This window comes from Zonotrichia leucophrys, chromosome 1 (assembly GCF_028769735.1).
Source record: "Zonotrichia leucophrys gambelii isolate GWCS_2022_RI chromosome 1, RI_Zleu_2.0, whole genome shotgun sequence".
Lineage (NCBI taxonomy): Eukaryota > Metazoa > Chordata > Aves > Passeriformes > Passerellidae > Zonotrichia > Zonotrichia leucophrys.
This window is the reverse complement of record NC_088169.1, coordinates 64,058,154-64,072,062: the sequence shown is the minus strand read 5'-3', so window position 1 is coordinate 64,072,062 and position 13,909 is coordinate 64,058,154. Positions and strand designations below refer to the sequence as shown.

The window sequence follows — 13,909 nt, the reverse complement described above, 5'->3', positions numbered from 1 at the left end:
TATAAATGATGAAGCATGCTTTTACTTAATAAAGCGGTTAGCATCGATTCTACAGTGTGCTGAGTCCTTCAGTGCCTACTTATACAGTATCTGGCATCAACAATTCATCTGTTAGACACAAAGGTAAGGAAAATACATTAATAGTGTGTTCTCAGTTCTTCCATTTTCAGACTTTGTATTTAAAACAGGCTACATAACTGAAAGTCTATGCAGGCCTATAAATAAGGTCCTGTAAATTCTAAAGGAACACACCCAGACAATCATTGCACTTTAGGTTTTCCCCAGAAAACTTCCCCAAGACCTCTGATTCTACAAGGTAAACAGATCTCTTTTTACACAGAGAAAAACAAATTAACATCTATGCTTTTAAAAACATAACAAACTACAAAGGCAGTATGCTACAGCAGGAAATAATAACACAGGTGGAAAATAGATGTGGCTTTATATTCCCATTGCAAATCTGAGCAGTCAAGAAACACGCATCATGAGGAGTAAGTGATTTTACATTCTGTATTATTATTTTTGACAATTTTCCTCTTTCAAGAACAAATATGGTTCCTATACTGTGACAATAAAATTCATCTGAAGACTCAGTTACACACATACATGTAAATACATATAAATACAAGCAGTCAATTTCAAACCAAAACCATAGAACTTTAATCTACGGAAAAGAAACTAACTCAGGCAAAGAAAAAAAACCACAACCATGAAAAACGTTTTTCAAACAGTATGTTAACCCTAACAAAGGCTTGCTGCAAGTTTCTGTTGCAGCACCACACACTCTAATTATTAATTAATCACAGAAAAATTAAAAATCCTTGACAAAAAGAACAATATGACTAGAAGAAAGTAATGGTGGGATGGTGGTATCATTGAATTGCCTGCATTTGCTGGTCCTTCTAATGTAGTTTGAATTCAAAGTGCCTCGTCCTCTGTTAAGGAGAAAAGAGACACCATGACCCAGGCCATGAGAAGAAAATTAGATTTAAAAATGAAAAGACCAAAAAGCTTGGTAAGTACAATTGAATCACTTCTTCTAACTCTATTTATTTTATAGCATAAGATGAATGCTAAGAAGCCTAAATTCGGATTTAAAAAAAAGGCTTGGACTCAACACCCAACACTGTAAGCTCCCCAAAACTAATGCACTTAAAAACAGAACTTAAATTACACCCCTTTTTTGTTCTGCCAATATTTCTGATGAATAAACAGTTCAACCAATTAAAATTATAAAAGAAATCCTAAATGTTTGCACAGCATTAACCATCTGGCATAACCAGCAGTATCTTTGGCACGTAAGACTTGTACCTATCATCATTATTTCAGCTTTGAGAAACATGAATCTTTTGGTGGTGGAGAAGATCAACCAGAATTTTAACAAGCTCATGTCACAGTTCCAGAACTTGCCTGTGCTTGGGTTGCGCAGTTTTGTAAACAAGGGTTCGCTGTCAGGTGTCTTTGGGGGGTCAATTGCAGCCTCTGTAGGGGGAGAGGAAAAAGTTAGGAACTGGTAAATTGTGAAGTATTTCACATCTGCTTCACCAAGACATTCTGAATTAATTGGATTGACACTTTTTGAAAACATAAAACATAAAAATTGTATGCCTCAGCCCAAATTCATCCTACCTGATCAAGGCACTTAAATTATAATTCCAGACTTCCTGGCACTCTCTGTCTGTCACAGGAAAGATATGCACCTGGGGATGATTTAGATTTTGAAAACCACTTCCCCCTAGAGACCCTTCAGGCAAGAGAGCTCCTAAATTTGACATCCCAGTTAAGTAAGATGAACTGATATGCTGCCCTGATTAGTCACAAAGACAATGAGAATGCTTTGGTTAGTCAGGCCAAGCACAACGTGGACGTTAAGAAAGTCCAAAAGGTAAAATACACATGGGGAGAAACTATCCTTTAAAACTTTCACAAAGTCAGATTACACAGGAATTAGCCTATTCTAGTTGTTATGCCTGTGAAAAACATGCACACTTATTTATCTGATATGTATGAACTTGAAATATAAAGATTGCATTTAATTCCCCCCACAAGAAAAAGAAGGTGAGAGAATGCAGCACCTCTGGCTGAAGCCCCTTACAGATATTTTCTTTCCTGTATCTTTGAACAAACGGAAGATAAAAAGCAGAGCCACAGAGGTATAATTTTTTCTGTGAAACTGAAAAAAGAGGGAAACAGTTACCACAAGGACACTGACTCAAGTACAAAAAACCACATCTATAAGTATCCCCAGTTAATTATATTCTAGGCAAGCTCTCTTTGTAGGGAAAGTCTAACTTATATTTACGAAAACAACTTCCCACATCTCAGTAAAAGAGCACCATGACAGAATCATCTTTCTTAGCCTGCACACTGCCAGTTCTGCCTCAATTCCTTTCATACAGGCATTCATCAGAGCAAGGAAAATTACTAAAACATTTCACATATATAATGAGTATCCAGACCCCAGAGAATGGACTGACAGAGATCAGGCTGATGTTTGTGTTACAGTGCTGCTGAGGAAAGCATAGAGGAGCAGTAGAGGCAGACTCCATGATTATTCAAAGGAACAGAAGTGCCACATTGTCCTTCCCCTTCCAGTAACATCCAGCAGGTTTGGGAAGAGGGAGCTGGCACAATTCTTTGGCAAACAGGGAAGTAGGAACAACTGAAAGTAGCTGTCCTCCACCCTGGCTGAAAGCCCCAGCCACATCTGAAAAGGACAAGTGGACTTCTCACACTTGGCTCTTCACTAACACCTCATGGGCAAAAAAAAAAAAAGGCCCAAATAACTCTCAACCTTTATATCCACCCCTTGTTATTCAGTTGTGCCACCTGAAGTTGCCGAGATAAAGACATAAGCGGTACACAAAAACCAACTGTGTTTAGTGATAGTAGTGATGGAGAGTAATAATTCTCAGAGCTGTTCAGACAATTTAAAGTAATTTTATTCTCTTCAATACTCAGCTGAGTCTTCAGGTGGCTTGGAAAAGTGCTTCAAAAAGTTTCAATATAAGTTGAGGGCTTTTAATGGAAAAAATCCGTATTTGCTAAGCAGACTTGCTTCATATGCTGATACATAAACACATGGTTGTCAAGCTACATTTGCCCTGGCAAAGTCGACTTTCCAATTTCTAGAGCTGTGTATATTTCAATTCTTGACCACAGTTTAACATTAGTGTATTTTTTGTTACTTTTTAAAACACTGAAGTGATTAATGATAGTGAAAGAAACACACTGCACGTGTTTACTTTGATGTGTTTCACATGAACATATTAAAATATACACAGTAAACGTGCGTTTCAAAATTTAAAACAAAAAGCAAAACAAAAAAACCCCGAAGGAACTTTGAGCGCTCGCTTGCTCTACTTTCTTCATGCATAGATTGATGAACACCGGGAATGAGTCCAGCTGAGCCCAAAGTTGCATCTTGTCAGCAATTAAGTCGACAATCCCTCCTAATTTTTTGCTGATTTTACTGACATTTGCATCTTTACTGGGTTGAGATGTTCTCTCCCTAACCTGCTAGTAACACACTGAATTTATCCATCTCTGCTAAGCCTGGGGGACACCTACAGGTAGGGAGCACTAAGTGTAACAAACCCAAGGAATACAGTGTCCCTTCTCTTCCTCATCAATCCCCTACCTTCCCAACCATCAATCCCACCTTCCTTCATCCAGGCCTGCCCCACGCTATCCCAGGCTCTGGCCCTGCCAGGAGCTCTTCCCCAGGTGGTGAAGAGCAGCACAGCCATGCCCACGGGGTTCTTTGGTGCTCCTCAGGTTCCAAGGGGCTCAGCACGGCACAGAGGCAGCAGGGATCAAACCCCAACAAACAGCCTGAGCTGCAGCCTTCTGTCCCAGTATCTCCTGGTGATGGGATCAGAGGGTACCTCACACTCTCCACACAGCTGCCACGGAAAATGGTTTGCCTGAAGGGACACACACATGCACAAGGAGAAGGGAAGGACCAGGCAAAGGCAAAAGCGGTTCTTTGAGTTTCTTTAACATTCAATTTCCTCAAAATGTAGGCAGTATTCCACTCCACTTCCAGGGGCATCTGAAGTATATTTTTGTTATAGATTGGCTTACTATATGTCAAGTTGGCAGACAAAAAAAAGAGGCAATTGGGAGAATGCCTGCTTGGAAAACTGGATGCAGTATTAATATGGCCTTTAGGGCAAAGAAGGCCCTATTTATCTGAGTTTAAATACCTCATGACTAGGAAAATGCTGAGCAAGGGATTTTTGATGTTAGGCGTCCAAACTAACTTATTTGTGTTCTGGACTGTAGCCAGGAAAGGTAACTGGATTTCTTTAATGCCATTACATTTATCAGTCTTTCTACTTCAGCAAGGATCTCTTATAGCTAAGTAAACACAGACTTCTTAAAAAAGCAGTACTGTAGCCATTTTCTAGCAAGACTGAGAGTTAAACTAGGTTAGGAACTTTTTTCCAATATTAAGGTTCACATCCAGATAAGAAAACATCCCCTACAGAAAATAAACAGTAAAAAGTAACATTACAGGAAGAGCTGTTTTGTTAAATTCTAAAGGCAAACATCAGATGATTGCCGCTACGCTTATTATAACAGTTCCCATAGCTCAGCCCTGACAAATGCAGTCATCTACAAGAATACTTGGGAGGAGAGAGGTGAGAGCTTTTTGAACAGTACACCCTCTACCAGCGATGGCCCACAGTCAGGTCAGCTTACTAACATGTGTCATTACAGCATGATTTTCTCCTAGGAAAACACACACTACAATGATATAAAAAACCTGACAGAAGGGTACAGAGGAGCTCTATTAATCCTGTCTCAAGGAGGCATCTCAGTCAGCAAGTCACTCTTTAAACTGCCTGGGAAGACAGAAGGCAGACACTTCCAGGAGGCAGCTGAAGAAAAGGAGAAAAGATTATTGTGTTTCATGGAGGTCAGACATACAACCAGGCAAATTCTACCAAATACATAAACAAAACAAAGTGAAAATTAACCAGCTTTCAAAGGATTTCTGGCAATAATTTCTTCCACAATGGATAGATATGAGGCACTAATGAATCTGGTTGTTAAAACCAGAAAAAAGTGTTACCTGGTACAGCAACATAAATAAATTGAAAAACAACATAAAACTCCCATTAAGAGCTATGAAACTGTTATGGATGATGCAAAGTCTATTCTCCTTTTTTTAAAAAGTGCTTATAGAATACTATATATAACAGACTAATATCAAGTTATATGGAGTTCCCATGCAAAAAGCTGCCAGCCAAGCAAGCAAAAAGGCTGTAAATATCTGTCAAATGCGTAAGAGGAAAAAACCCTCTGAGAGCACAAATTTCCCAACCACCACCACCACCCTGCAAAGAAAAAGGACTATTGAAGTCTGGAAATATAAAGTTAAAATTTCATTTAAAAACAGATATTAAACCATACGTCACCTACACAAATCTTTTCCATTCCCTTCTTAGCTTCTAACTGTGCATGAAAGGTGTGTCAGATGGAGACATTATGATGGAGCCCATTAAATAGACATTTTATGGAAGACTTTAAACTGTGTAGCCTAAGGGTACAGATAGGTTAGATCTATTAAACATTTTATTTGTGTTATTTTTAGAATCTCAACCCTCAAGAAAATGGCTTTAATTCACTGTCTGTGTCCTTTGTTGTGCAGCATGCCCTGAAAAAAGCCTAGTGAAAAATAATTAATAAATCCAGTACTTTGTATCACCCAAATTTTTTATAATTTTTCTAAGTTACAAGGTAATTAACTTCAAGTATAATAAATGAATTCTGGTATGCACAGACTGAACATACAGTCTGTATCATAAATGGCTTCAAATGACCAAAGTTCATAGCCCACAGAAAAGTGCAGTCCTGGGGTCCCCAACTCTGCTCCCTTCTTGTTTTGTACCACCAAAACTAGCAAGTTCATGGCTCTGCAGCAAGTCAAGTCGGTTCACTCATCCAGCTGAGAAGTAACTAACCAGAATGAAGAAGCAAATAAGAACTTTTAATCCTATCAGTAAGCTCACTGGAACAAGAGACAGAACCCATGGCAGGAGCAGATGGCATAGAATATTCCCTACTCCACATGTGACACAGGTGTCTTTGCACACAAATGCACACAAATTATAAAACCAGATCATGTCTGAATTGACAGAGTTGAGGAAGCAGGAGATGAGACACAGGTCTACATTGCTGCTTCCCTGCCTCTCAATACTCAGGGGAGCATTGAACAGAACACAGCTTGATTCATCTCTGCAAACAGCCAATATTTTGCAGGTGCTTACATAGAGGGTATGGGTTTGTACTTGCCCACACTTGATTTTTGGAAATAATCTTAATTGTTACTCAGTTATGTAAACTTGATGTTACCTCACCACCTTACTCCTGCTATGACTGTACACAGCACTCGCTTCAGTGAGGGGACTTTTGCCGTGCCCATTGTAAAACACAGAATGATAACCAGTTTGGTAATCATGGCATTTATTATTTGGTGCCCTAAGGAAACAATGTTCAATGTGACATAATTTAGAACATTCCCCAATAAAACACAGTATCAAAAAAAGGCACTGGTTTCTATCTTGACCATAAGTTCAGAAAGAAATGCTACTTGACAGTTTGAATGGTCTTTTGCTGCAGGACACAGCTAGGCAATACAGCTAAATTTTAAGACTTAAGCCTGAGAGCATCTTTTGGCTTCCCTTTATGCTGGCATAATTCACTTCTTAGCCAAAAAACCCCCATGTTCATGGACTCACTAGTAGCAATGGACAGTACTAATTCATCCATTACTGAAGTCAAGATGCCTGGCAGAACATGCAGAGTTTCAGCTGAATAAAGGGGAGGTCAGTCTTGAGAAGTTCAAGAACTGGTTATCACTTGAAAGGATAAAAACTACAGACTTCCCTTCTCAATATTTATAGGGTCAGCACTGGTGCAGCTGTATTACTGGCTGAATCAGCCCTATTCCCATATGCAGAGAGGCCTAAGTTGGCATACGTTGGTCTCTTCCAAGCCAGATGGCAGAAAGCAGAAGTGGGAGATGGTGTTACACATTAAAACATGTCTTTTCAGTTATTTTATTTGCTATGCTTCCTTCTGGCTCCTTAGCTTGCCAGTTATATCTGCTTTATTCACAGCAGAGCTCAGTATGCCTTTCAGGAGATGACATGTAAGAAAGAGTGCAAATTACCTGCAGGCAAAGGGCTTTGTTCAGGAGATGCAAATGCCAGTTTAGGGGGAGGTTTAGTAAAATATGCCCACAGAGTGCTAACTTCTAAAATAAGCACATTCACATCCACCTTATTTAAAAGGTATATAAACATGTGCTATTATTTCATATAGGTTTTCTGATGTTTTGACTCAGCTGTTAAAAAAAAATACATATTTGTTTATTGCAAACATTATTTCCAAGTTCTTTACCTAGATTATTCTGGGAAAGTATTAATGTTCAATTATTCTGCTCAATTTTGACACTCATTACAATTTTTTAGTCAAGCACCCTAACAGCCCAGCAGTGTGATGTATTTCATAGCAGATAAACTGATTTTTTTTAAAAACAGTAAGTGAAAGCATGTATCGAAGTGCAAGGATGGAAAAAAAGTTAATGCAAAACCTGTCTACTTCTGTTTTTAAAGCAAACCGCTTTCACAAATTAAGTATTCCACAACTTCTTTTGCTATGACACCTTCTCTCACTATGACCCAAAATTTTCAAGTCAAATACTTCCTCGGTTACTGCATGGAGACAAAAGTTCCTTAGTCTCAACTGAAAGGATGGGGGATTAATTTAATGTGTGCTGATGCCCCATGGTTTGGCATCACAGTCCATTTATTTCTGCCTCCATTTGACTTTTGGCATATAGGAGATTTGTTCAAACTTTTTGCCAAGTATAATTTGAAACTGCTCCTTTTATTTTTGAATAAGTAATTCCTAAAAATAATAGGATTGTTAAATTTCCCTCCCCCATTGCAACCCTTCCAGTTCTATTCATATGGCAGTTCCCATAAAACAATGTAAGAGCTAATCAATTTACTGTTTAAGAAAACAGCAGACTGAAAAAATGTGCCCAGCTAAACTTGTCTAGCTCAGAAAAATAAAGGCTGAGAATAATTTTCAGCATGTAGCTAACCCCTACTTATTTTCCTAATGCAGACAAAGACAGAACATATTAAACACATCAGTCTTAATTTTAGGTGTAGAGTGGAACATCACACTTAGAAAACTGCCTTCAATTCCTGACCTCTTTGCTAAACCAGTGAAGGATATAAATAGTTTCAGTTCTGACATAACACCTATCCCTGAGGAATACTGAAAAAGAGACTGTCCTTCACACCAATCCTGTTAAGCAGCTAGTGTGATTTTGGTAAGACTGGTTTGAAGCCATTGCATAAGAATGTTTATTTGTTATACAGAGCTCAGATCACATCTACATCGGACACAGTGACTTTACCGCAGTATTTGAGAGTTTTCCAAAGCTCTGCCTTTCGATTTAGATAGCTCTAAAATTAAAAATCTTTAGATAGCCCTAAAATACTGCTGGGTCTCAGCAGTATTTCTCAGTCTAGGAAATAACTTCTAGCTCTTGTCATTTTCAGAGAACACATAAAAAATGGTAGCTCCATGGGCCCAGCTGAAAAGGCAGGTAGAAATTTCCTACCTTCATGTTAAAAAGTAGCAGTATTTTTTTTTAAGTACTCGGATACTCAGTAAATACAGACAGAATCTGCTCCATTAAAGCACATCATTAGTAACTTTGTAGCTGTGAGAGCGCAAAGATTTAATCCCCAGGAGATACTACTTTTCTCTTGTACCGGATCAGCAGCTAGACCAACAACAGTTTCTACATTCTCACTGAAAAAACAGTTTGGATACAAGGGTAATGTAACAGCCTTGATTACCCAACTCCCATTTGAAATGCAGGAAAGCACTATCTGGAAACTCAGCCATCCACCATCGATGCCCGTGTGGTCCTCCAGGACTCGCTAGCACTTTGGTGTCTCTGCACCACCGTTCCTCCAGAACTCCACATTCGGGAGGTCTTCTTAACCAGCGACGTCAACCACTGCACAAAGCAAGCTCAGATCCAGATTTCCAGCCAAGCTAATAAAATCCCCTGGAACATGGAGCACAGCACAGAAACACCCAAGTGGGTCTACACAGAGCCAGCCTGGTCCATCAGGACTTATTAGTTCAGACACTGTCTGAAAGCAGCTGCACTGCAAAGCTGGTTCTGGAAACAGCAGAGATGTGTTAACATGGCACAGCACTTGAACTAATAAACTGCTAGTGCTGAGCCGAGCCTGCCCCAGGCTAAATCTGATGCCTGAATATCCACTGCACAGTTAATCTGCAACTGCAGAAATGGTCCTAAGAGCTGACTCTGTTTCAAGGCCAGCATGCACAGCTCTACCACTACCAACACGACCAAGTTTTCTGTCTTTTCACCCTCCTCCATAACAAGCAATCCCTCCATCTACCCTCTTCCTATTTGTTCACTGTTTTCTCTCCTGACCACTCACATACACTTCTCACCCTTCCACTACCCATCCCCAATAAGGCTGCACAAGGTACATCAGTGGCTTCCAGCCTTTCTGGAGTGATGGCCATGGTTACCACCCTCTGCTCACCCTGCCTGAACAGCATTTCCTAACTCCTCTCCCACCACTTCTAGCTTCCCTCTTTGTCCGGCCCCTGGTGGTTCAATCCCTAACCAAGGAATCATTACACTTACAAAAACAAAACAAAAATATGATTGTATTTGCATGTCAAATTGTCCTGTCTTCATGGAAAAAAGAGCAAATATCAAAGAAACACCATCACAACACCTCTCACCAGGCCAAGGGCAGGCTGCCATCTCTAAAGGTAAAATTTGCAATCTCACCCAGAAGTTGCTTAGCAGTCAGCTCAGACATGACTGTCTGAGACTCTCCTTTTCCCTTCCTGCAAATCTCCCATGCCAAACAGCCCAAGTGTCTGGGTGTGGCAGAAGGGCTGGCGAGGGCAAAGACTGGCTCAGTCAACCCTACTTCCCCTCCTCACCTTCACCCACCCCTACAAACCATGCAAAGTAACTGCTGAGCATATGGTTTGTAGCTCTGCCCTGTGATGTGCAGGCATGAGAGGACCACTAATTACCAAACTTTTACAGCACTGGAAATTTGACAGAATTAATCACTTGCTACAGAAAGTGATAGTCTGTCCCTCTAAAAACAGCTCACAGCATCGGTAGAAAACTCACTCTGCATTCCTCTAGCCAGAATCATGCCTCCAACCAAGAACATGCGCAGTTCTACCTGACAGAAGAGATTCCTTGTTTCTGAGCTGTTTCCAGAAACTGAAACCAACATAAAAACTACAAAATCAAAAATAAAACTGAAATTTGTCTCGTCAGTCATCACACATGCTCTGAATACCAGAACAGCAATTCATTATCCATGCAATATAACAGAATATAAATGTGTATTTAAACAAGGAAATCAGTAGTAATTTCATAACCTTCCATATTAAAGCAGACAAGCATTTTTTAGCAGACTCAGCAACAAATGGCACTGAACTCATGCCCAGAAACAGATCCTGTACTTATCTACACCAGTTGGTTTTAGGTATGTAATATAATGCCATACAGGTATTATGAAGATAGAGATTGTCATATGAATAGAATTTCACCGTCAAAGGACATTTTTGTTCTAAATCCAATTGCAACCATCTTCATTCCTGAAAGTAATCAGGTCTTCCTACTATACATTCTGCTAAACAGCCAATGAAAAAATTCTGAGATTCATTCAACAGAGCAGTTACAAAATGCAAAATTGTGAAAAGTGGTAACATGTTAACTTAAAAAAGCTTTTCTGAAAATAATGCTAAAACAAAACTAAAATAATGAAATGCTTTGTTTGGCTGGCTCTCATCAGCTGTGGAGTCCTGAATTTATCAGCTACAGACTTTTTTTAAAAATCACTATGTGCTTTGAAGCTCAACTAAGGCTTAATAAACTTTCTTACAGGTCTGGAGTACTATATAAATTTTGTCAGAGCTGTGCTGGCATAATTGGTAATACAAACTGTCTGGCTTCATGAAAGTTACAAGCTCTGGCTCCAATCCTGCAAACACTTACTGAAGAATTTAACTTACTGCACAGAACTGACTACTCATGCATAAGCTAAGCGTATTTGTAAATATTTGCACAGTATGGACATCTGTTGGCATAGCCAGTCATCTGATATGAGATTCAGCTTTAAATCCTAGTCTGCATAGAGTCAATATTAAAAAAAGGAATTCCTCACTTTATAAATTCCTTTCTTAGTCATCAAACATGTCAGATACCAAAGGGTGGAACCAAAAAGTTAAAACTAGAGGAAGAGAGGAATCAGTGAAATCATAGTAATTGGTTCTGCTTCTCATGTAACCAGAAAAGCCTGTTTCCTATGGGCACATGTCACAAGATTGAGCTCCTGCCTTATTTTCAACCTTCTTTTCAAGAGCTGAACGAAGCTCTTGCTGTACCTTTCCTTCAGTGGTGCCATCCACAGCATTTCTCACATCATCACAGGCAAAACTCAGAAAGGGATGATTTCCATAGAACTCATCCTTTTTATCAGGATTGGTTATTAACACTCTCCAGTTATGGGTGGGTGAGGAAATAGCCACAGTACAAGGTTGGCCCACAGATAAACATGGAAGCCACACTTCCTTAAACACTAAACTAGAAAAAGACAGTTACGTCTCCTTTCTCTTAATGTCTTGGCATTTGAACACATCCAGTTCGACTCATCCTCTTTAACAGCAAAACATTTTTTGATCTGTTAGTTTAAACTTGATACTAGGCAGAAATACGTGTAAGGAGCAAAGGCATCCTCCCAGTGATGCAGCGCGGCATGGGATAGAGTGAGCCTCCGCAACACAGCGGGTATTGCACCTGCAGAGCTGCCGTGAGGAGCTCTGCTGCTTCACAATCAGCGAGTGAGGAGATCTCACTCTGGCTTAGCACTGAAATCTGTTTGACAGCTGTGGCTCAGGGCACTAAATCGTTGCCTTCAAAATCTGCAGGAAGGGACTGAGGGGATGGAGGCAAGGCGGGCCGCCAGCTCCGGCGAGGGGACAGCCAGACCCCATCAGGGACATGGGTGGCAAGAGCCCTCGGCCAAACCCTAATGACAGACAAACTAAACGGACTGATGCAGCGAGGGAAATGGGGTCCCTGGAGAGAGGAGGCCAGGTACCGTGCGGGGCCTCGTGTAGGGGCCTGTCCCAAAGCGGCCCTGCACACCCGGGCGGGCCCCGGCCGCCCGCAGCAGCCCCGGCGCCTGCCCCGGGCCCCGGGGACGAGCGCCCGCCTCCCGCCCAAGCCGGCCGGCGGGGCAGAAGAGCCGGGCGCTGCGGCAGAGCCGCCCCTGCGCGGAGCGGCCCCGCCGGGTTACCTGGGGCAATGAGCACCCACTGCGCGGGGGCCGCGCCCTGCCCGCTCCGTGCGCCCCGCATGCTCCGAGCGCCCCGCGATCCCACGGTCCCGCCGCTTCCTTTCCCGCCGCCTCCGCCGCAACATGGCGGGCGGGGCGGGCTGGGAAGGGAAGGGGCCGGGCGGCGGCGGGGCGCGGCCATGACTCGGGTGCACCGCCGCTCCGCCTCTTCCCCTTCCCGGCACACGCGGGGAGCGGGCGGTGCGGCCGTGAGGGAGCGCCGGCTGCTGAGCTTCTCCTGTCCCCCGCCTTGCGGGACTTGGGCGGGCGGGATGTTCCACCCGCAAGGGGAAGGCAGCGCCCGAGGTTCCTAAACGCTCGTGGTCCAAAGGAGCGACAGAAGTCACAGGGTCCGCAAACATTCAGAAAGTTGTATTAGTGAATCGCGCACTTGGCGTGGAAATTGTTTTCTTAATCCCTGACCTACTGTGTAAGTGTAAGCACACGGCAGTGGGTTTTGGATATAAGGGTAGAGAAGGGAAAGGAGAAAGGAAGAGATGAGTTAAAGATGGGCAGAGAGAAAGAGAGAGAGGAAAAGAGATCACCAGTCCTGGTTCTGGCATTGATCCAGCTCCTGGTCCTAGGGGTCGCTGCCCAGGCTTAGGAAGGATATCTTTTTATGGATAGGTTTTCTCCACCCTGAAGACAGGCTTCTCACTCTCCGTGTAAATTAGTTACCAAGTGCAGTACGATCTTTATTATATTTCTGGAAATTGGTCAGAGGGTTTTGGGACGCCTAGGTCGTCTTGATCCCCCTCTACAGTCCATGCCCGCCTCCTGGCTTTGTCATTCCCGTGCATAACTGTACGGTGTTATGCTCATTTCCAGGAACTAAAACAAGGGTGTTTGTCCAGGAAAAGTGCTGCCCCACCTCTGCATGTCCCCCTTCTCCAGCCACATCGTATTCTATCTCATGACATGTCACTACTGTAGTAGCTAGTTCTTTCTAAGTGTGCCAGGGCTTGACACAAATGGTGCAGACTGAAGGAAATTCCATTTAAACATAATAAAGTGTAATCTTCAGTGGAGCAGGTTGTCCTGAGTGACTGTGGTGTCTCTGTCAGTGGAGGTATCAAAAACCAGGCTGGGTGTTGCTCTGAGCAGCCGCTGTAGCTGTGGCCCTGAGGAGAAGCTGGACTAGACCCTCACCAGAGGCCAGCCTTGGCCATTCAATGGAACCTCAGTCCTACAAGGCTGGTCTAGGGCAGAGCCACAGTTCTCTCATAGCTGTCATCCTGCCCAGCTCTGTGGGTCATGTGTACAACCTGATCCTGGTAAATAGGTTCTTTACCTCCAGATCTTGCTGAGAAGCCAAAGCCACAACACAAAATGCATATTTTCATGCACATGTACTTATATGTACATAAACTTGGCTTTACCCACACAAGACTGGATGGATGGCCACCTTCCCAGAGATTTAGGAATAAATATTATGTTATCAAAAGTATTAAAGTATACAT

The 13,909-nt window shown here is 42.1% G+C and overlaps 1 protein-coding gene across 4 annotated transcripts in view; it reads right to left on the bottom strand.

Annotated features, from left to right (window-relative positions):
• RNASEH2B (ribonuclease H2 subunit B) overlaps positions 1–12,541 on the bottom strand; it is a 41,951-nt gene extending 29,410 nt beyond the window's left edge. For all 4 annotated transcript variants that reach the window (XM_064715144.1, XM_064715118.1, XM_064715127.1 and 1 more), the window contains exons 1-2: positions 12,411–12,541; positions 1,411–1,482 (exon numbers count right to left, since the gene is read on the bottom strand). In XM_064715144.1, the coding sequence (XP_064571214.1) occupies positions 1,411–1,482; positions 12,411–12,471 (133 nt within the window). In that variant the 5' untranslated portion in view covers positions 12,472–12,541. The remainder of the gene's footprint in view (positions 1–1,410; positions 1,483–12,410) is intronic.
• Positions 12,542–13,909: the final 1,368 nt, after the last annotated feature.